Genomic DNA, 24,640 nt, shown 5'->3' on the forward strand with positions numbered 1-24,640 from the left:
TGAGTTCTTAAAAATAAAAACATTTTAATTAGGGCTGTTTACTTTTTATGACTGTAATCTGCCTATACTTTAAAAATCAAATAGGAAATGTGACATTTCTTTTATGCACACATAAAACTCCAGCTTTAGGGGGTTTTTGGCAAACAATAATCATAATGTTTAGATACTCCAAAACCCTTAAGAACTCAGTTTGTTTACACAGCTCTATGATCTCTTACAAAACTGCAACTCTTTAAAAAAACAAAAAAAACTGAAATTGACTGTTCATATTTCAAGTTGTACTGTGACAGTATTTAATTTTCTAAAATGTAATAGGTCAACTTAAAAATCAAGTCCAGCACTTCATGGAGTATCCTAAATGGTCTTCCTCCTTTCCTAATGATCTCCAATGCTTACCCCCAAATGCAAAACTTGTTTTCAATACAGGAGAGAACTAACACCATGGCTGCTTTGAACTCCAAGACATTTTTTCTGCTCTAGTTCAGGAAACCAGGGACATTACAACCTAAATCTGATGCACGTGGCTGAAATTCAATATTCTGGCCAGTTTCCTGGTCCTCTCCCCTCCCTTTTTTCCTCCATGGAGACAAAGGACCTCTCTGGCAAAGGGGAAATACTACACTCCCCTAGATTCCAAAAGAAGCATTAATCCAGTACAGGCGCATCCCTGTATTAGAGCCGGGTACTGAATGAGTGCCAGCTCTGGGTAACAGTAATCTGTGTCACACTGAACTGAATGGGCATCACAACTGTATCTGCAATTTGGTGAAACTGCTTTAGGATCATGGAAACTGTTGCACTTTGAAAGAAGGAAGAATAAATAGAGAACATTAAAAAAGCCAGAAAATCAGTACATGGCTTGGACCACAAAGCAAGTAAGCAAGCTACAGACCTATGAGCAAATTATCATAAATATTCTTAGGCTCTTCACAGTTCTGTCCTATATGATAGTTGCATACACCAAAACAAATGCTCCTGAGTGCAGGATTTTGTTTGATTGATTTCTGTATTCTCTGCAGAGCCCTGGATATTGTAGATGCTCAATATACATTTGTTGAAGGAAGATTAAGATCTTTTCTTTTTCTCTTACTTTCTATGGAGAAGTACTGTTTTGGGACAGTATGAAGAAATATCTTGCCCTCGCAAACAATGAAAAAGGAAGTCAGCTACAAGAAAATATGAGGCAAAGTGAAGGGAGAGCTGGAATCAGAGGAATCCCAAGCCTCAACAGGTAATACCTTAAAAATTGGTGCCAACTGAAACCACAAATAAAAACAGTATCTTAAATTCTCAAAAAATAAAAATCACTAAAAGTGTTGCCATTTTCACCCCACACTCAAAATCAAGGCTGGTGGGCACACTCTGTCTTTCCCAATCTTGCTCTTTTTGGCATTATTTCGTGGGACTCATCCACAGTGGCCAAAGTGCACCCACACTATAGAAATAGCCAGAGAACTATATTGAAAACACCTTCGCCTCAGGCCTACCCAGAGTTTCTGTAGTCTTTGAGACCTGGGAAGAATAAGAGCTCTCTTAGGTCATGGAAGGAGCCCTAGTGGCACAGTGGTTAAAGCACTCAGTTGCCAACCAAAAGGTTGGCAGTTCAAACCCATCTTTCTGTGGGAGAAAGATGTGGCAGTCTGCTTCCATAAAGATTTAGAGCCTTGGAAACCCTATGGGGCAGTTCTATGCTGTCCTATAGGGTTGCTATGAATCATAATTGACTAGATGGCAATGGGTTTGGTTTTGGTAGGTCATGCAGTCTGCCCTATAAGCCAGAGGAATAGCCTTGGGATTCATGCCATGAAATAATGCATCCAAATAATATCAGTCTAATCTAATTCATTTTCAAAAAGGTTAGAGGTAGAAAAACCAGTATCTTAAATTCTCAACAGCTTTACCAGATTATAAGGGATATATGTTTTGGTTCAATAGTTTGGGTTAATGTAGAATATCATTATTAAGCTGTTAGACTAGTGTTCTTATGGGCATAACGACATTTTCTTAGAGGTTTTGTAAATTTAAGCAGAAACAGAAAGTAGTATTTTGAGATTAGTGACTTTCTTCCAAACAATGTAGCAATGCCTCTTCACAGTTTTAATATAAATAAATTCCACCAAAACACAGCAAACGTTAACATAGATACTAGTCTCCACCAAGTGTTTAAGGAAAATCAATATGCTTGAATTATTTAAGTGTGAGACACTTTTAAAGGGCACTTTTTAAGAATGAGAGGAAATAAATTGCACTATGTAGTGCATGAAGTCCTACCTAATGAATCCTGAAACTTCACCTCACTCACTTCCCTAAACTGGAATCTGGTAGCTTGATACATATTTTACCAACTACTAGATTTAAAAGACTCAAACATCAGTGAAAGTAACCATGAGTGGATTATATGTGACTCTCTTCCAAAGTGATGATAGTCTTCTTCTTTTTTTAAACAAAAGAATGATATGAAAGAATATAGTTCCAAGACATTCTAAAGGTAATATTCTTGGGGGAAGTAATACACAAAAAATGTGGTGGGTTTTTGTTTGTTTCTTACAATGTGCAAACCATGCACCAATTTTTGTGCATGAAAATGTCTTTCCTTTAAAAACATGAAAACAAACAAAAAACTCAACATAAACTAACTGCTTTAGTAAATTTATTGCCAGGCACCACCTAAGAAATAAAGACACATGTACAACACGTGTACATGCATAATTTCATTCACGTTTTATGCATCTCCATATTGAAAATGATAATTAGATACATAAACCAGATTCTGACTTGTTTTCAGATAATCAAGAAATCCCACTTTTTTGATACTGGTATGCTGAAACTTTATACGTAATTCATCTATGTTAAAAATATTCAAAATAATTTTTAGGGGGAAAATTTTGGTGTAAAACATAAGACCTATGCAAATAATATAATAATTAACAGTCAAGGGATATAAAAAAGTTGAGTGTGGGTAGGATCCTTTAGGTTTTATGATCTGGTTTCTGGATTAAGTTTCCTTTCCTTCCTATAATGCTAAATTGTTAAAATAAGACTATTTAATCTACTATCGAGCAAAAGTAAATAAAATTCACATCTTTCCTATATATTAGTCTCAAAAGCCAACAGGGTCTCTAGAGAAATCTGTATTATGTACATAACAGAATACTTTCAGAATTTCCTAGTTCACTGTAGATAATTTTTACTCCTTCCTCTCCTTCCTCATGCTCATTTCTCCAACAAAAGGCATTAAACAATTTATGGTAATAAATGTTTAAGGAAATGTGTCAATTATACTTCTTCAAGCACCTAATTTACTGCTAAAAAATGAGTCAGGTAAGAGGAATTTTTTGCACACTAAACTTCTCTTATACTTGATTCTATCAAATGAATTATAAATACTGTATTCTGAAGGGGTGGTGGTAGCAATCCACAGTCAGCTGATGACCAAGGAGTACAAACTACTTAGACTCAAATCTAGAAGAATACATTCCAATTATAAAAGCAGCAACAACTTTTATTATTGAGTGCTTATTATTCGATAGACACTGTTCTAAGTGCTTTACACATATTACCTCATTTAATCCACAAAATAAACTTATGAGATAGGTACTACAGTAAAACCTGTGAAAGCCAGAACCTGTGTAAGGTAGAAAACTGTCAGAGAAGGAAAACTCAAATGTTTTCCACTAAAAGGACAGATAGGAAAGTGGAAAGACTGCACCTTATTAAAGGAGGAAAACTTGTGAGACTCGGAAAAACAAGGCAGTCCCCTTGAGTTCAGGCTCTCACAGGTTTCACTGCATTATTGTCCTTATTTTAGAGAGGAAGAAACTAAGCCACAGAGAGTTAAACAACAGATTAAGTTCACAGAGTAGGCAGGGAAGACTGGATCAAACTCGGCCAGTCTGGTTCTAGATCCTGTACTCTTGACCTCCATGCTATATTCCCCCTCTCAGAGTTTTGTGGGAAAAAAATTTTGTGCTAGAGAGGGGTAACTATATTTCAGGTCAGGTTGAAAATCAAAGTCCTGGCTTATTAAAATAATCCCATGGCACTGATTTCAATAAGGATTAATGCTGTTTAGGGGTCAGAGTGAATTTAGTACCCCAAATTTGTTATACAGCTTTAAGCATATGACAGAAAAACTAGCAGACTCATGTAGTTCAGAAGGAGAATGAAAGATCTGACTTCATCTTGTCACTCACTGGTTTGTCAACCTTTATACCATCTGCTGTTTCCTTATCTGTAAAACAGGATGGCAACAGTAACTCAGATTCTCAATGGCCTTCAAAAACAATAGTCCTGGAATGGATCTAATGCACCACATTAACTCCAAGCAGTAAAATGTATCATGCCCTAAAGAGAAGTTTGTGTCCTACCGTTGCCATGACTTTTCATCTCCAGAAAGAATAAAATAAGTACACGTTATCCTTTAACTGGTTTATACTATATTAGAAAAGACAAGCAAAAAACAACAAGAATTACATGGGATACACAATGTGAACAGTTACCATAGATTGCCAAAAAGGTGGTCCTCCAATCACTGCCAGCAAATGCATGATTATTATGAAGATTTGCACTTCAGTCACATCAATTCTGATTAGGTACAAAAAGCCAAAAAAAGCAGAATTACTCAAAACAACTTCAAGTTAATTATTTGCAAGCTTAGCAGCATTCCTCTATCATGCACAATAGAAACAAAATCTCAAATATTGAGGAAAAGGGAAAAGGAGGCATCAAAAATTTGTTATGAACAAAATCTAGTAAAATCCAGAGCCTTTTAATTTAATCTGATGAATTTCACAGAGCAATAAAAACCCCTCCTTTCCAAAGGAAATTTCTGACTCATTGCACTTGGGCTGAAACTATAGCTTAACCTTTCCCATCAAACAAAAGGAGATTGGGGATAAATTTCGAATGTCAAGCAGAGGATTACACTGCACTGCTGTGTAATATGAAATCTTGAAACAAGTTCTTTGTAGTTATTAGGTGGAAAGAATGGTGAGCTTTTACTAAAGTAACATAAATCACTGAAACCCTACAAAATTGACTGCCCTTTAGACATCTTCATTTAATGCTTGCTATGTATGGCACATGTATGAAAATTTCACCCAATTCTTAATCAAATTATTCTTCTCACTAGGTCAACTATCCTAAGATTTCTGGAAAGAATATCCTGAAAAAAGCCAAGAATTAGTTTTGGGGTTGCTGAAAATTATCTCACAGTCAAGAAGAGATAAACCTGATACAAAAACAGGGCAGTAGAAATTAGAAGTCTGAAAGTCTGAAAAAAGAGTATCAGCAAAAAGATTGAGTAGCAAAGCAAAGCATAAACTGGTATTCCTTTCCTTCTGTAGACCAGTCCTTTGTATAATCTTGTGGTTATCATTCTCAGATTACTGGATCCAAATGCATTTTGACAATTTATCCTACAGATATACTTGCACAAAATGATATTCGTACCAGGTTCTTCATTGTAGTATTATTTCTAACAGCAACATTAAAAAAAAAAAAATCCCTCAATGAGGAAATGGTTACATAAATTATGGCACTTCCATAAAAAATGGAATATTTTGTAGTTTAAAAAAAAAAGAGCAAGGCAACTCCCTACATACTGATATGGAAAAATATCCAAAACACATTAAGTGAAAAAAACATGCTGCAGAATGATGTATATGCTACTTTTTGTGTAAAAAAGAAAAATAATATTCTATTTTTTTTTTTGCCAGCAATTGCATAACACATTTCTGGAAGTATGCATTATAAACTAAGAAAAGGAGTCACCTATTGGGGGAAGACAGTGTGAAAACTGAGATGCTGGGGGATAAGGATAGGAAGACAACTCTTTACTACATGCCTTTTTTATAATGCTAGTTTTTGAATAAAGTAAATAATTTATCCAAGAAGGTAAATTAAAAAAAAAAAAAAAAAGTAATCAGTCTAAGAAAAGCAGACATCAATAGCAGCAAGGGGGTTCAATTCCTAGAGCAGAATAGAGCCCCCATTTCTAACACTGACACTTAAAGTAGACGATCTATAATGTGAGCTTAGGATATGTAACTCTCATACCTATAATAACTGGGCTGAAACCAGTCTCTCACAACTAAAAAAATTAGTCTTTGTTTGCTCCAAGATGTTTTTAAACAGAAGCTTATTAAGCTGCAAATATATAGTGATGCAGTTATCCTGATATACACATTTATTGGAAAAAAAAATGGACTGAATTAGGCTAAAAAGAATCTGTAGAGCTGACCTGGTGAATGGCGTTGCCAATAAGGGGGATTAGACTCAGTAGCAGACTCAGGAGACTAAGCAGGTGTCAAAGATGATCGACTCTGTCTTGGGTGGAGGAGAGTAGACATCTTACAACATTTTGCTGGATATATGAAGTAGCCTTTTGGAAGGGGAAGGGCCAGAAGTATAGAATTACAAAATAAAAATGGAGGGAACCTCATGCAATTAATCTTTGTACCTTGGGTGAATGTAAAAGAGAATAGGAAACATGAAAAATCCTTACAAAGCTCCAAACTGGGTTTCCTAGAAAAGTTTTATTGAGTATCTTGTTTGGAAATTGTGGAAGACAGACTTTTCTAAAACATTCAGATATTGTCATTGTATTTATACCAACAATGCCTTAATGTTAGCAGAGAGGGCCAGGGAAAACTTACTTACCAGTTGGTAGTTAGCTAGGAATATATTCTTCCGTTTGCTTAGCTGATTTACAGTAAAACTCCAGGATAAGCCCCTCCTCCCCTCCCTAAGCTGAATCATGAGACCGGCCTATCATCGCTCCTAGAGGTGTGGGTCTAATCCTGGATCTCAATGAAAAAGGGTGTGGGCCATCCCCAGGCATGGAAACTAAAGCAAGCTAAGAGGGCAGAAATGATAAACAATGAACAAACCAGTTAATGATTCTGTTTAGAAGAGAGCTAGTTATGGGATGGATCTTTTCTACCCCCTTCAACTAGCAGGTCTCTTACCATGGGCTGAATTTACACTAACACATTAGGAAAGGGCTCACTGTAATGATTTTCGGCCATGTAAGAAAGAAACAGTTATCTAGAAAGGAGCATAGTATACAAAAGCAGGAATGTGGCATTTCTGTAACAACTACCTTTTAAAATTATTTTTTTTTAATGGAAAATGAGTGATAATATTTCCAACCGTTGGCACTAAACAAAAAAATCTACCACCATCACAAAAAGCCCTTTAAAATACAAGGGATGGGTGGAAAAGGAATACCAGAGTGATTTAAAAAAAAAAAAAAATATATATGTATGTGTATATATATGTATGGAAAAACAAATCTCATAGATGTCCACAGCCTAAAAGTTTCAAAGGTGAAAAATTAGACAACACTAAACATAATGTTTTGTAACCATGAAGGTATCTGAACACCTCGACTGGTATAACTTTAAAATAATTTTGTGTTTCTACTTTATTTTAGGGAATGTTGTCAGAGGACAAAAAGGATTCCCCTAATTGCTGTGGATAACCCATAATGAGTACTCTGGTCAGAACACACTTAAGTTACTATAATAAGGCAGCAACAAACCAATGTTCTAGTTGTCACAGAAGAAAAATGGAAAACAGCAAAACCAGTTGTGGAGTCTAAACTCCCCCATTTGTCTGATGGGGGTGGCGAGACTATCAATGTGGCAGTCCAAGGTCAAAATAACCTTCAACATCCACAGTAAACCTCATGGGTCAATCATTCCTTACAATACTCTAATGGTCAACTGATTAAGCAGCAGAGAACAAGGTGTCCTAAGTAAACATGAGTAATTTTAACTTCTAAACAGGGAAACAGAGAATCTTTCCAGTGGGAGTGAGGATCTCAAGGCGCCTTTATCACCACAGAAAGGCAGCTCAGAAAACTCCCTGATCAGGGCAATTATTACATGAGAAGAACAAAATGGCTTTTAAAAGTGATAAAAGGGTATAACAACTCCAAATTCCGTGCTGCCTAACTGTGAGGAAACTTTCTATTTTGAAAGTTTCACTTTTATTTCTCAGTGTTCAGAGACATACCTAACAAGTGTATTTGGTTTGAATATGACAAGACTCAGTATTAATTGAGGGATGTAAAGAGATTCAGCTGATATTCTGTGAGAGCTGATAAGCATGTTGATCATCTTTCCCCGGGAATTTTTCTCTTTCCTCTCTAAAATCAGAAATAAGACAATTTAATCTATTTTTCTTCTGCATGTGACATATCCATTTCAAAGACAGACCTGTAGTTAATTTGTAAACGTGTTTTTGTTAAACTACAAATAGTAAATATAATTGTGTTGTAATTTAGGTTGGCTAAGGAGCCCTTGTGGTGCAACGGTTAAAGTGCTTGGCTGCTAACTGGAAGATCAATATTCGAACTCACCAGCTGCTCAGTGGGAGAAAGATGGGGCAGTCTGCTTGCATAAAGATTACAGCCTTGAAAACCCTATAAGGAAGTTCTACCTTGTCCTATAGGGCTGCTATGAGCTGAAATTGATTCGATGGCACCGGGCTTTTTTTGGTATGAGCTTGGCTAACAAAATATGCACTAGGGATATATTCATGATATCAAAGAAACTGATTTATACAGAGCTGTTATTTAAAAAGAAGCATTTTGTTAAAAAAGTCATCCATATGAATGTCTTGAACCCTACAGCAATTGCTAGAAAACTATAGATTAACAATTATTTGTCAGTGTATCTGAAGTTCTAGAGAAATTATGCATAACCAGAGCATGACATTCATTAAATAGTTTACCAGAAAAACCCGGGGCGGGGGGAGGCCGGGGGCGGAGGTGTAGATGGACTAGAATGAAGAGTAGCCTAGAAATTCAACATATTGCCTTCCAATATTTTACTTTTCTACCCTTGATAAGGGACAAACTGGGCATGGCAAGCTTAATGTTAAGTAACGTTAGCCATACAGCTGAGTGATAACCATGAGTATTTTAATTCAAGTGTTAAACAGACAAGTATAAGCGTCTATTTCTGAGGTAAGCTAAATTATTAAAAACAGTAACCTACCATATGATCTTCAAATTACCTAAGCAGACTAAAAAGAAGAGGTTCATCGAGTGACTGAGGAAGAGGGGGAACATACAGCCAAAGTCTAGAACAGAACAACTTTTCCTAGTATTAAGAGAGGAATTAAAATTTAAGTCTCAAATTGAAGGGGTGGCCTACCCTCATAATCTCTGGAAAAAGAAGAAAAAAATTAAAAGGAGAGTCCCCTCACTTCATTTAGTAAAATCTTGCAGTTAAATAAAGGGATCACTGACCTATTCTTCTTCTCACACTAGCATAATGAATTCTAGAAGAAATCTGGAAACCACTGGGGTTACTAACATAGGTCTTAACATTAATACAATGATAACTAACACTTACTATATGCCAGGCACTGTAATTATCAAATTACATTTTTAACTCCTTTAACCTTTACAACTACCCTAAAAGGTAGGAACTATTATCATTATTTTATAGATGAGGAAATTTAGTCAGAAAGGTTAAGTGACTTTTCGTAGGTTATAGAAATAATAAGCAGCAGAGATTTGAAAGAAATTAGAAGTGTTGTTTCTACACTTTCCTAAACTCTTTTAATACTCAGTCTATCAATCAATGGGGACAAACATTTACCATAAATCTTTAACTTGCTGTCACTAAGATGTCTATACATTTCAGGATGGTGCTTTTGATATTCTAACACAAGTTTACTTAAAATGCTAGAATGTATCAGGCAATAGTTGGCACAGGGAGTCTAGATGCTAATAAATTCACTTGGAAACAACTAAGAAGAACAACTATTTCTGAAGCTTATTTTCTTCTGAACTTTGTAAAAAAAAAAAAAAAGAAGTGTCTGACAATTTCATTTCAATGACCAAATTTGTTAAAGCCAACAATTATTAAAAGCAAAAGAAAATTTCCACAAGTTAGCAACTTGTATAAGTGAAAGGCGTATATCTGGAGAAAACAGAATGTCTTTCCAAAACATTTTTCACGATGTCAAATACATTCATTGCCAGAATATTTTAATAGGAAGGGCTCTATGAGGTACTTTGTCATTACAGACAAACAAGGTAAAAGTAAGCACTGCAGTCAATATTCTGACTGTTGATTTCATTAAGAATATTGGTGGAGAGGACCTTTGGTGAGTATAATTAACAATAAAAAATAAGTATCAAAAATTATAAATCTAGATAATTGCAGTGAGTATAAAGCCACAGCTCTCTGGAGAAAGTACCAGAAGACAGGGTAATGGTAGAAGGGTGCTAAGAAGTACATACTGAACTGTGTACATTATTCTACTCCAGGAAGGAATCCCACAAATTATTATGCAAACACATTACATTCAATTGAAAAATGGCTTTAGTTTTGCTCCTAAAATAATACCTTACTTCCCAGTATTTTCCACATTCCAAGTTTATTTTGAAAATTTGATTATTTAAAAAAAATTAATCTCTCACTATTAATTTGTTCCCAAATCAACATTACTGCCATTGAATAAATGGATTTACAACTCTGCAATATACCTTTCAGAAAGAATATGTACTCTGCTATCAAAAGAGAGTCACTATTTCAATCACATTATTGAAGCAATGTTAAAATATTTTGAATTCTTTTTTTTTTGGAGGGGGGCAGAGGACTCAAATCCAGGAAATTTAATGCAGCCTGTATTGCTAGAATTATCTATCAGGCTTCCACATGTTCCCCAAACTACCTGAATTGCAAAATAAATTGAATCTAAGCTCTATTATTCTTGTAAATAAACCATTTCATACCAAAGTGTTAAGGATTCTGGACTATACAAAAGGACTATTCATTTTCTAATAAATCATTATGAACTTTAAAAAGTCGTAAGGTCTAATTACAATTCTAATACAAGAGGAGAAAGATGTTTATTACTTACACTTACTAAATTAAGGGAATATGTATTAACTAAAAAAAAAACTAAAAAAGGAGGGTGTTTAAAACATGGTTATAGTGATAGGAAGAGCTAGAATATTTAGTTTTGAAAGCACAGCATAGAGGAAAATAATAAACAAAACAAATATAAATGAGAACAGCTTCTGGCATTAATATTTTTTCAAACCAAAATCATTAAAAATCCAAGCAGAAAAACCAGTACTAGACTGCTTACAGGATATGCTAAAGAAGTTAAGAGAATAAGCAGAATCTTTGCGACATTAATGAAGAGTCCTCTCAATTTACTTATCTAAGGAAAACTCTGCTTGCTTTATTGTTTTCAAAATATAAATACTAAAAACATTCTATTTAATGGTGGAAATGTTCATATTTGTTTTAAAAAATATTACATACAGCAAAAATGATACTAGGTACCGTAGGTAAATGGGAAAGAGAACTGTTTTAAAAAAATGTTACTTTTCAAAAATTTGTTATTTTTAATAGGGTGGATTTTTATTGCCCTATATATGTTAAAAAATAAATGGTTTCTAATAACCTTTTTGTCTGTGAAATACCACCAGGAAGACTTTTGATTTTTCATTTTTTAATTACTCTGTGCATGACAAAGGTGCTGTCTTTACAGATCTCACGTCATTGTTCACTGGCAGCATGAATATTCTAGCAGTTACCATGAAGTTCCAGAACCAAGGCCCCAGGGTTCCTGTGAGAAGCTGGCATACTATAATTATGATCTGGGACTCTGTAACATCGAATCTATGCATAGGGAAACAAACATTTCAAAATAACTACTCAGAGATCTTGCTAAAGAACCCTACTAAAACGGGTAGCAAAAACAGATTAAAAGGTAGCTTTCTCCTTATAAAGACACTAAAGATTCAATGATACAATTTATACAGTACTATTGGTATCCTTATACATACCCATGTATTTCATACCCAAACCAAAATAGTACAAAAGTTAAAAAATTAAAACAGTAATACACTGAATAAATGACTTGTAAACTGGAAGTTGGAAACACTAGCACAAAAAATGCGCAGTCAACTCTCAATTACCCACGTGTGGTAAATACTACTTGGCAAACACTACTACTTGGTAAATACTTTAAACACCTGAACCTATCCAGACTTCCCTGTGGCTAGGAATGCTTCCCAGGAGGCCAACGTACAGCCATTTATGTTTGAAAAACCATTTGTCATATAGCAAGCACCCTACTCACTACTCCACACCTCATCACACCCTTACTTTTGCTATCTCAGTAAAATTAGTACGTATGTGTGCAAGTGGGAAGAATCTAGTTAAGAGTGACTTTTCTCTGAATATAATTAGAACAAAAGTCAAACTGGCCATCTCTTTGTCTTGTTTCCTGAAAATCTCTTAGTTCAGAATCTTCTTCTTTTCTCTTCCCTTAATTCCATACCACATTATAATGCTCCACTAGATTCTATTAGTTTATTAGTGGCAAAACTAAGTAAAACGTCCAGTTCCATCACTAGAGAAGTGTTAAACAGATGGTGACAGAAAAAGGTAGCAGTATAGAATAGGCTTCAAATAAAAACTACATTACTAATCAAAATTAAGAACAGACGAATGAGATATGGGAGCCCTGGTGGTGCAGTGGTTAAGCACTCAGCTGCTAACCGAAAGGTTGGTGGTTCAAACCTACCAGTGGCTCCACAGGAGAAAAGACTGGCCATCTGCTTCCGTAAAGATATCAGCCTAGGAAGCCCTATGGGGCAGTTCTACTCTGTCCTATATGGTTGCTCTGAGTGGGAGCTGACTCAATGGCACCTAACAACAACAACAATTTTATTTGATGACCTGAAAACCCAAATTGCAATCTAGGTTTTACATCAATATAAATAATTGAGAGTTGGTTGTTTTACGGTATTATCTATAATAACGAGATAAAATTAAATGGGTGGAGCTGGGGTCCAAATGAATGAATCACTTCTGATACAGAAAAAAACACAAATTAGAAACTAAAAGGAAAATGTCTGGCATTTAACAATTCATGTGATAAATCTTAACCATGTAAAGATACGCAGATCATATATAGGTATTCAATAGGAAGTTTCCTAAGAGAAAGTGTATTATACATGAACAGAAACAGTTTTAATTACTAGGAAGTCTTCAAATAATTAGGTTTTTAGGGCTGCTATGAGTTGGAACCAACTTGACAGCGACGGGTTTGGTTTTTGGTTTACCTTGGATAAGGAGATGAACCAAAATTGTCAGACTACCAACAGAATATATAGTCTGTTAGCCTATTAACTTTTTAAAAATTAACTGTAGAAAAGAAAAAGTGGGAAGTTATTACAGAAGTTACTTACATAGAAATAAACTTTGGTGCCAGGGTTTTTAATGAATTTAAATGTAAAATCTTAGAAGCATAAATTAAAAAACGAATGGAAGTAAACATCAATACTCTGCTCGCTGTAATTATAAGCAATAAGTACACGAGAAATAACAACTGTAAAACCAATAGACTAACAGACTTTATCAGAGGAACTTCAGAGATGATCTACATAATCAAAAACTCTTATTTTAGAAATTAGGAAATGAGGCCCATGAAAGTGATGTGCTTTGCCCAAGCTAATAAGTACATAAAAAACCCAAACCAAACCTGTCGAGTCAATTCTAACTCATAGTGACCATATACACACATACAAATATATATATATTCTAGCTTCTAACCCCACTTCCCTCCCCAGTCTTTTATATTCAGGCTAGTAAAAATTCCTACAGGGCTAAACTCGATCTGGAAGGGTCCCAATAGGTAGTACTCATCTCTGTCTGATCTCTACTTAGTCTTCCAGAAGCACTGTTGGGACAGGGGTGTGTTTAGATCTGACAGGTACTAGTATTCTGTGTGCAACACAGCTTTTAGCTGCGATCAGAGCAAAGTGTTGGAAGATATAACTCATAATTTCAGGGAAGATATATACAAAGGATATTTGCTTTCTCGCAATGCTAGACTCCTACTTTGAATAAAAATATTTAGTTATGAAAGTTACTGTGCCTATTTTTTGTTCAAGATACTATAAATAAACTTAATAGCAACTAAAAACAGTGACATTAAAAAGACTAAGGAGATGAAAGAAAAATCTCTTATTTGGTAAATACTGTACATTTTAAGGTTATTAAAAGAAGCATTAGTGGTTAAGTGGTAGAATTCTCGCCTTCCATGTGGGAGACCCAGGTTTGAGTCTCAGCCAGTGCACCCCATGCACAGCCACCACCCATCTGTCAGTAGAGGTTTGTGTGTTGCTATGATGCTGAACAAGTTTCAGCAGAGCTTCCAAACTACGATTTTCAATATTTAACCTATTATACATTTGCCTATTCTATTTGCTTTTGAAAAAGGGCAATTTAAAGACTTCTTTAGGGATGTCTATATAACATATTCTATATGCTTCCATTGCATTGGTATTTTGATAATTATCTCCTTCAATGTAAAGCATTAGCAGCATATTTCCATGAATATTATAGCCTGTTTTCAATTGAAAAAAAAAATACTGCTTTAATGTAACTGCAATATTTCAGAAAATTTTACAATTTTTTCAAATCAAAACCAACTTCTTATAATACTAATATTTAATTTAAATTTAGATGTTAACTTCAAACTGGCCTCGGTATTTCAAATTTTTCTTTTAATACCATTATAAGGAAGCACCCCAGTCTCAGTGTAAGAGTGCCTTTGTATCTAGAACTCCTTTGGTTCTGCATCTTTAGGAATCTTACTATATAAATAATACTTTAAGTCTTATTTAAGTCTTTAAATAAGACAGTTATCTGCAATCCCTTTTCTACTGGATTTCCTTTATTTAAAATACAAAAACCCTCTTTCCTTTGAACCCATGTTCTTTCTCCTCTAACCTGTACTAACTGTCTCTACTTACTTACTCCCCATTCATAATCTGGCTTCTACACCACCACTATACAGAAATTACTTGGGATGGCCTTATACTGCCAAATCCAATGTATGCTTTTAAGTCCTCATTCTGAGCCTTGGCAGCATTTAGAATTGTTTTTTGGAATTCCTTCCTCTCTTGGCTTTTAACTCCGGTATGCCTCCTCCTACTCTGGCTGTTAATTTCATTAATTTTTATGGGCTTCTTTCTAGGCGTGCTCTCTAAGTTTTCTGTTATTCTCACTCTATTTGGATGCCTAAAACCCCTCACATACACGTCCTAAATAGAAATCTCCTTTCAAATAGGTTCCTCTTCCTGTAGTGCCTTTCTCCACCTTCTATCCACCCACCCAAGCCAGAAAACTAGGAGCCATTCGGTCTCTGCCCTCGCATTCATTCCCCAAATCCAAGTACAGCCTATGTCCTATAGTTTTTTTCCCATACCTCTCTCCAACCTGTCCCTTTCTCTCCAGTAACACTGTCACTGTTTAGTTCAGGCTCCGTCCCCTTCACCTTAATTATAGTGACACTTCCTATTGGGTCTCCCTGCTTCCATCACAGCCCACTCCAATTCACCCTCCATAATGCTGTCAAATTGACTTTTCTAAAAGGCATTTTTGTCATTTCCTTTCTTTAGGTCCTGCAAGGATTCCCCCACAGAATCAGGATAAAAGCCTAAATTTCTTGGCAGAGCATAGCAGATCTGGATCTTCTCCAGCCTCTTCTCCGGCCACTCCCCTACAGGCATCTTATGATGTAACCATATGGAACTGCTTGTAGTTCTCCAAATACGTGTCTCATGAACAGAAATACACCATGAGGAAAATTCTAAGACTGGCAAATAGAAAGCTGTAATATCAAATCACTCCTAAAAACACTATTTACTCTTCCTCTACTTCCATGGTTTCGTTCTCTCTCCTTCCTTCAGTTCCCACCTATGTGACTCGTGCTGCTTTATTTGAAAGGGAAAGAATGAATTAGGGCTGGATGATGAATAAGCTTTCAAAATAATGGCCTGAAAGTTAACTGGCAAGATAATAATCAATGAAATATAAACTATGTGAAATTCAGATATCACAAATTCTATTTTTGAAAAACAGTAATATCATTAAAAATTAATACTGAATTAGGGCGAACTAAGTGACCTTAGAAGTCTATTCTTAGAAGTCCATTACGTTCTGTGGTTTTAACTACTGTAGAGAAAGATTATAAAAAAATGACATACTGAAAAAAAAATCTGCATAATTTGAAATTACTGCTTTTTTTGATATCAGAAATCTTCAATATTTTCTGAGTATTGAGATCATTTTATAAACTACTAATGAATGCACAGGCATACAGTTTTCAAATGGGCACTCATGTCCACTACTCTCTAATAAGAATACCACATTGAGATATGCCTTAAACATATTCTCTAAATCCTTCTTTCTGAAAGTATTCTAAGATATGTCTTTTAAACAGTTAATATTCAAAGTATTAATAATTATTCAGTTACTGCTGTAAAAGCATCTTAAATTCTATTTCAACAAGCTTAGCCAAAGTCTGCTGAACTGAATTTGTAGTGAACAGCTGAATTTCTATGCATTCTGCTTTTTCAAGGCCTAGAAAACTAACTTTACTAAAGATCTAAAATTAAAAATCCATTAATGATTCATCTTCATTGGAGACTAGGTTAAGATGTTCCCATCACCTGCCATCAGATTTTCATTTTGACATTTCATGAAGTAAACAGAATGTTTTCTCAAGTCTTTTCTCTTTGAATCCTATGCCGTTAAAAAAAAAAGAATAACCTGCACAGTGTAAATAGGATCTGTGATACTGAACTAAATACCGACTGGTGAGTGCCATCCTTAACCTTGTTCCAAGACTAGTTTACTAATGAATATTTATGGGAAAGTACTGATCACTGGGTAGGAACTATTCAAAGAAATGAGTCTGCATTTCATTTCTGAAAATCTCTTGACATTTTATCGGCAATAGTAATCTATATGGTGTGCACATGTCAACTGAATTATCAAGGGCTTATATATACATTTTTTAGATTAATAAATAAAACAATGTGAAAAGAATGAATCCTAGTATATAGGCCATGATATTTAAAGATGACAGTTGCTCTTTGCTCTTAAAAACTATCTTATCTTTCCTGAAAATGCATTTTTATATGTCAAAATAAAAGACAGAGTTACGGTAAATGACAGTAGGGAAAAAAAGAGTGAATTTTACTCCGAGAGAGACAAATGGAGGTGAGTGAGGAGGGGCTACTGCTTTTCAGATTGCTTTAAAAATACTGGTTGGAAGGTTCTGATATTTCCTTTTAAAAGGTATGACAGAGGAACATATGGCAAAGATTATTAGGCAATAGCTATAATAGTAAGTTTAATATTCTTTTATTTATTAAATGAATTTAATAATTTGAACAGTCTCTAATACTCAAATACCTACAAGCAACATTCTCCATATTAGAATGAGAAAACAAAAACACCAGTGTTACTTACATTCCAAATCGCAATGTTCCAGAAACATATGTTTGCCAGTGTGCGCAATAGAACATGAAAGTCCCAGCAAAACAACAAAAAAACATCCAGTCAGGGTTTGTCCCCAGTTGCACTGCAATGCAAGTTCCAAGAACCACAAAAACTGCAGAAAAAAGATCACAATGAAACCGAACAATCTGAATAGCAAATCTTAACTAAGCTGGAAATGATTTCAGATGAGAGAAAGATGAAATATGCTGTGAATGTACAATCTGCTCAGTTATCTACGATAACAGGAAAGTTAGATATAATCCTGACACTACCTTTTTACCCCATAATTTAAATCTACTCTTTCACTAAACCACTTAATGGAACCAAAGTTCTTGAAAGCAACTAAAATACTTTAGCATTTTTGGAGTATTTTCCCAACTTAGTGATAGTGGTAATAATGAGCAGTAAGAAGTTAAAAGGCAGAGAGTGAGAAGGCAGGAACAAAGGGCATGGATAATCCATAAAGTGACCTACTTGCTTTAGACTGATAGCTGCTGTTTCTTATTTAGCAGATATCATTATGAGTGATGTTGAAAAAGACTTCCTATAAAAGTCTGAAATTCAAACTATAGTACAAATACGACTGTCCCTTAAAATAAAAAACTAGGATATCTGTCATTCTATAGTCACCTAGTTAAATTATAACAGCCTTTCAAGATACCAAACTAGCCTTGCTCAGAGCTGCTCCTCCTCTACTAAGCAAGCTGCTGTCTAGATACTGAGACAGTGATTTTTAACATGCACCTACATCTGCAAATCTGGGTTCAGGAGGTAAAACTACCAAGGGTTTTTGCTTCTTTCCTTCTAAATATTTTAAATGGCATGTCAAATGATAAGAAACCAACTAAAAAACTAAATTAAATATAAGGGAGGAAGTCTCTGTCAGGAAGAGTAGTTAGAAATTATCATTTAGTTTCTAAATCTGTTTTTTCCCTCTAAGACATATGAAAATATTATTTTTAAAACTTGCAAATAGTGCAAGTAAAGACATATCACTTAACTCACCTATTGCTAGTACTTTTGTGTATTTTTTTTTTGTTTTTATTCAAGCACATTATCACAGTTATAATCAAAGTCTTTATAACATAATTTTAAATGCCTACAATATAGTCACTTAACGTAAAGACCACAAATTACCTAACTAGTCTCCCACTGTTGTACTGTCATATACTTTATCACAATTATGCCCTAAGACTTTGAAAACAAACAGATGACAAAACAATATTTAGCATTAAAAATGACTTACACAGAAATGAACTTAATTCCTAAATTTCCTGATAATGCCAATAATGAACAAATATCAATCAGATTCACAGTCTTTTGAAAATACTAAAATTTAATACAAAATCATTTATTCTGGTAACTATAATAACACCACAAACCTCTTAGTTATTTAGTCTAACAGTTTATCACATTGCTTTCATCACTGTTAATAATCATTAACATTAAAAATCAACAGTACCTGTTGATAGTGAATCACAGCCATGATCAAAAAGCTCTCCCAAAGGAGAGCTACTATTGGTTCTTCTGGCTTGCTTCCCATCTATAGCATCCAAAGACTGGTAAATGAAAAGGCCACATGCACAAGCAATATATGCCCACAGAGGTGCCTGTGAAATGAAAAAAGAAAGGCAAGAGTATTAAGACATATTAGCTACTATGTTTAGTTAACATATTTTTACCTGCAAATATTTTATCTTCATTCTCCAGAGAAGTACACTGGCTGGAAGCTATGCAAGAGATGATCCAAGAGCTACAGAGTGAACTTTTTGAAACAATTAGAATTGTAAGAGAATTAAATCCTCTGTCTTGTAGGGTGCTCAAGTAGATGCTAAATAAGTACTTCACGGGGATATTACAAAAATCCCATGAGAGATTAAGACCAGAGAACTTCTATAATATTCCTCCAAACATTTAGATCTACGAATCAATTAATGAATAATCTAGTACAGTATTTCCCAAATTGTGTCTTTCAAGATGTTTACAAGTATTACATGAAAAAAAAAAAAAAAAAAAAAATTCCAGGCTAAAATCATAAAAACAGGTTAAACAATGTTAAACAGATTTCTCTACTGTAGGACTTCTTCCAGTCCTTAATACTGCTAAAGCGTATTGTGACTCTCCAAAAAAGGACACAATATGCTGCCATTTCCCCAATTTTTCCGAGCATGGCACATATTTTTATTTATTTTAGAGTTTTTGGTGAAAGTCTACACAGCAAGTTAGGTTCCCATTTGACAATTTGCGCAAACTGTTCAGTGACACTAGTTACATTTATCACAATGTGTCAACATTCTCTTTAATTGTGTTCTGTTTGTTCCATTTCTAGTACTCTAGTTTGCCTGCCCCCTTATCTTTTCATCTTTGCTTTTAATCTCAACTGATGGTTTTTAAGTAGAGCACTGATCTTATAGGTAATATCGTTTACACTTTGTGTGCCACTCTAGGGGTAATCTCAGAGGATAGGCTTGGTTTTAGGTTTAAAGAGTGTCTCAGGGCGATAGTCTCAGGAAGTCGTCTGTTCTCTACTGTTTCAGTTTGTCTAGCTTTTTTTTTTAAGTAAGAACTTGAGTTCTGCTCCATATTTTTCTCCCATTGTATCCAGGATCCTCTATTACAACCCTGGTCAGAACAGTCAGTGGCGGTAGCTAGGCATCATCTAGTTCTTCTGGTCTCTGGGTAGATAAGGTTGTGGCTCAAGCAGACGTGTTTCTTCTCTGAGCTTTTGGCTACCTTCTTACTGTTTTGCTCCTTGCAAGTAGGACCTGTATTGGTCTTAGATGGCCACTTGCAAGTTTTTAAGACCTCAGATGCTACTTACTTCACTAGGATGCAGATCATGATTTTTGTGAGCTAAGTTATGCCAACTGACTGCGATGTCTCGTGAGACCATGGATGGGACGTATTTTTAAATTCACCTCTTCAAAGTTCCATGGAACACTTTGGAAAATGATGATCTAGTATACAAAGTGCTTAGAACATTATTTTTCAAATATTTATGGTCACGTTTTCAAAGAAGAGTTTCTCTTTTCCTGGCTAGAAAACGAACCGTTGGTACTGACTTTACATGTCATGCGTTAAAAAAGGAGAGCTTCTATTTGGTTTGTTACCTCTAAGAGTGTAGAGGAGTATTCTGTATTACTTTTCATAGTTCCCCATGCCCAGGCCATGAAAATTTTTTTTTACAAAAACAGATATGTTACCAGATATTGGTTATCAAGTTAAACTGTATTAAACTCTCAGAGTTTCAAATTAAAACTACTCAGAGCTCCAAATAAGATTTAGTATATTCTGCACTGTAAAGGGTTCCTTCAACAGGAAGGGGATTCTCTGATACAGATCAATTTAGTTCTCAGTTATTAAAAGGCAGGGATCCTCTCTTAAACATTTTCTTAGAGTTCCATAATTTAGGACACTGAAGCTATTAAAAGGACCAGAGTATATACCTCTATACTATATGAAGAAGAATACAGCATCAGGATTGGAGGAAGACTCATTAACAATCTATGATATGCAGATGACACAACCTTGCTTGCTGAAAGTAAACAGAACTTGAAGCATGTACTGATAAAGACCAAAGACTACAGTCTTCAGTATGAAGTGCACCTCAACCGAAAGAAAACAAAAATCCTCTCACAACTGGACCAATAGGCAACATCATGATAAATGGAGAAAAGATTGAAATTGTCAAGGGTATCATTTTACTCGGATCCACAATCAATGCCAATGGAAGCAGCAGTCAAGAAATCAAACAACATATTGCACTGGGCAAATCTGGTACAGAAGATTTCTTTAAAGTGTTAAAAAGCAAAGACGTCACTTTGAGGACTAAGGTGTGCCTGATTCAAGCCATGGTATTTTCAACTGTCACATATGCATGTGAAAGCTGGACAATGAATAAGGAAAACCAAAGAAGAACTGATGCCTTTGAATTACGGTGCTAGTGAAGAATATTGAATATACCATGGACTGCCAGAAGAATGAACAAATATGTCTTGGAAGAAGTACAGCCAAAACATTCCTTAGAAGCAAGGATGGCGAAACTCTGTCTCCCATACTTTGGGCATGTTATCAGGAGGGACAGTCCCTGGAATAGGACGTCATGCTTGGTAAAGTAGAGGGTCAGAGAAAAAGAGGAAGGACCTCAACAAGACAGACTGACACAGTGGCTTCAACAATAGGCTCAAGCATAACAACAACTGTGAGCATGGCACAGGACTGGGCAGTGCTTTGTTCTGTTGTACGTAGGGTCGTGTGAGTCGGAACCGACTCGATGGCACCTAACAACAACAACACATAACTCTTCCAAGGCAAAGTCCTTGGATTGTATAAATTGTTAACGTGCTCAGCTATTAACTGAAAGGAATCCACCCAGAGGTCCCCTGGAAGAAGACTTGGTGATCTACTTCTAAAAAAATCAGCCTATGGACCACAGTTCTACTGTGACACAACATGAGGTTAACATGAGTCAGAGTCAACACAATGGCAACTAGAAGACTGGAAAGCCAGAGTTACAAATCCTGAAAGTGTTAACCGGGGTTATGTAACCATACTCTACATGGAAGCAAACTGGACTGGGTAATTAGTCCTGTGTGACTTAGAACCTCATCTTCTGGACTCTGGATCTACTGGTTCTTGCTCCTAAAGGAATCCAGTAACTCTTGTGTTGCTTATACAGTAGCCACTAGTCATGTGTGGCTATTTAAATTTAAATTAATTAAAATTAAAAATTCAGTTCTTCAGCTGCACTACACACGTCAAGTGTTCAATAGCTACATGTGGCTATGGCTACCATTTTGGACCACACAGAGAACACTGCCATCATCACAGAAAGTTATACTGAACAGCACTGCTCTAGGGGACTAGAGAAGCCAGGGACTTCTTGGAATCTAAATTTAGGATTCTAATAGGGAAAAGTGCTACTCCAGAATAGAGACAACTTCAATCAGCAGTATACATACAATCCTAGAAAACAGCAAGATAATAATTATATATTTAAAAAGATAGTAAAGCTTTCTAGTGTTCTTTGGATTTTTCCTTCTTCCTGTGAATCTGTAGAACACTACACTAATATATTTGTTCCTTGTTACCATTATTTCACAACTCTCAGACGTGTTTCAAGGAGAAAGCCTTCTAATTCAGAAATAAGCATGGGCTTATTTGGGTTAAGAGCCTGGGAGAGACAATGAATGAATGAATGAACTCATCAGTCAGGAAACCATTACACTGTGAGAAGTGGGTGGGTAAGAACTGGCATAAGCAAATAATCACATCACAATATGGCAATTAACTAAGTTGCAAGATCTTACAGAGATGTTCTTATGTGAGTCAACTCAGATAAAAGATTCTACGAAATGGGGTTTTACTGAGCTTTTGAAACAGAACTGAGGGGTTTACATATGTATAAACATACATATGCCAATGCGAGAGTGATTTTTTTTTTCTTTTCAGGAGAATACACATACCAAAAACTTGTTAAATGTTGTTACATTTAGGGAAAGAGACCGAAGGTAGGAGTGGGATGGATAGGCAAGTAAAAAAGGGAAGATTTTAGTTTTTGTTTCATACCTTTCTGTGAAATTGTAATTTTTTCCCCTTTCCTTTTTAATGTCAATAGGAGTTAATTGGGCAGTGAGATTATGGGCCAATGTGCCACTTTAATTTTCTTTCCATTTTTTCTATATTAAAAAAAATCTAACAAGTTATTTTTTAGTGAGTTGAATCAAAAGCATTAAACTTTGCAGTATAAAAACAAACAAAAAATAAATGAGCACTAAGACAAAAAACTCGTAAGATCATATTTCAAAAAGTTACATTTATATCTGATAGAACTCTTATTGGTAATGGTGTGGTTTTCATCTGTTTAAAATAGATAAAAACAACTTCCTTTATCTGTCTTACTTGGCAAGGGTAACTCAAGCATATGCAACATATATCAAGCTGCGAGACAAATTCCAAATAATCATTGACTTTATTGAGCATTATATGCCAGGCACTCTGCTAAACACACTACACGCATGATAATCTTAACTTAATCCTCATAACAGTAAGACTTAAAAAGTAAGACTTAAAAAGATTAAGTAAAATGTGACTTAGAGAACTTACCTAATTTACTAAAGATCACAGAGATGAGAAGAGTTATCATGGAAGAGAGCCATGGCCTATTTTAATAATTCTGATCTGAGCCTGACAAGGATTTCTACCATGTAGCTATAAACAAATCCAGGTATGTCCTTTGTTAGACATTACTCTCCCTTGCAGAGTACCAAATAGTGGCTCAGTCATTTTCCACCTTGATTCCCCCCAGCAACAATTCTGAAAAGTTCTCTGTGATCAGGGTAGTTTCCATTCTGGAAGTCTCCTCAAAGGTTTAATTAATTCTAAGGTTACTCCAATAATTCTGAAACAGTTCAGGACAGAGGCTGAGCAAAGGTATTAAAGGGAACATGGTGCCTGGTACACTCTGGGTGCTCAATAAATGACTTATCAGTGGCTGAGCTACCTTTGAAACTGCTCTTACTCCCTGATTCCCATCCTGAAACTGGCTTAGGACCATTGGTGGGCTTCCACTGGAATCAACAAATCTCCCTGCTGTTCTTCTACATCTCTTAGGATGTGCGAGATCTAGACCACATTCTATCAGGGGCTCACATAAGCCCCAGGTGAAACAGCTCAAAGGGCAGGTAATAAAGGATCCCAGGACATATATAAGCAATCATATTGTTTTTTGTTTTCTAAGTTTCCTCAATGTAAAGCAAGGTAGTTAAGAAAATGAAGGAAAACCAGAAATATATACATACAAACTGTATGGACTGAATTTCTATAGTAATGAGAAATCAAAATAAAGGTATTCAACAGTGGGGGGAAATGATGACCTGAAAGAAGACAAAAATAACATGTTTTATAGGTAAACGCAACCCTCAACAGCTATTCACTTCAAGAGATACATGTGGATATGAACTGATGAAAACAGAAAGGTACAGAGGGTTGGATGGTGATAATTTTATCACAAAGGACAAATCATCTGAAAACACTATTTTTTTTTAAATCACTTCAAGCTAAAAACAAAACAAGGAATCATGTGGCCATTACGATTCTATATGGTTCAGAGTTTCTTTCACCAACTTTAGTTGAGGGTCACCTTCTGTAGTCTTGGGCTACTTGAGACTGACCACTCTGAGTAACACGGGCACAACCAATGTATCTAATTCTCTTTTATCTACCTAACTACCTTACTTCACTTTTTGATAAGGAAATTTTAAAACCAAAGAAATAAGCATCAATTAACCCATTCTGATCAAGGG

General features: G+C 35.3%; 2 protein-coding genes across 12 annotated transcripts in view; one reads left to right on the forward strand and one right to left on the reverse strand.

Annotated features, from left to right (window-relative positions):
• DENND2D (DENN domain containing 2D) overlaps positions 1–10,952 on the forward strand; it is a 40,981-nt gene extending 30,029 nt beyond the window's left edge. For 5 of the 8 annotated variants that reach the window (XR_002824705.1, XR_002824702.1, XR_002824698.1 and 2 more), the window contains one exon: positions 1,105–5,923. The gene's annotated coding sequence lies outside the window, so the exon portion shown is untranslated. Of the gene's footprint in view, positions 1–1,101; positions 5,924–7,435 lie in introns of those variants that run through there. The other 3 variants (XR_002824699.1, XR_002824701.1, XR_002824700.1) reach the window with 3 other exon arrangements.
• Positions 1–24,640, reverse strand: part of CEPT1 (choline/ethanolamine phosphotransferase 1) — a 38,745-nt gene that overhangs the window by 4,158 nt on the left and 9,947 nt on the right. For all 4 annotated transcript variants that reach the window (XM_023734938.1, XM_023734939.1, XM_023734936.1 and 1 more), the window contains exons 3-5: positions 18,799–18,946; positions 17,307–17,448; positions 4,500–4,584 (exon numbers count right to left, since the gene is read on the reverse strand). In XM_023734938.1, the coding sequence (XP_023590706.1) occupies positions 4,500–4,584; positions 17,307–17,448; positions 18,799–18,946 (375 nt within the window). The remainder of the gene's footprint in view (positions 1–4,499; positions 4,585–17,306; positions 17,449–18,798; positions 18,947–24,640) is intronic.

This window comes from Trichechus manatus, unplaced genomic scaffold (assembly GCF_000243295.1).
Source record: "Trichechus manatus latirostris isolate Lorelei unplaced genomic scaffold, TriManLat1.0 scaffold00073, whole genome shotgun sequence".
Classification (NCBI taxonomy): Eukaryota; Metazoa; Chordata; class Mammalia; order Sirenia; family Trichechidae; genus Trichechus; species Trichechus manatus.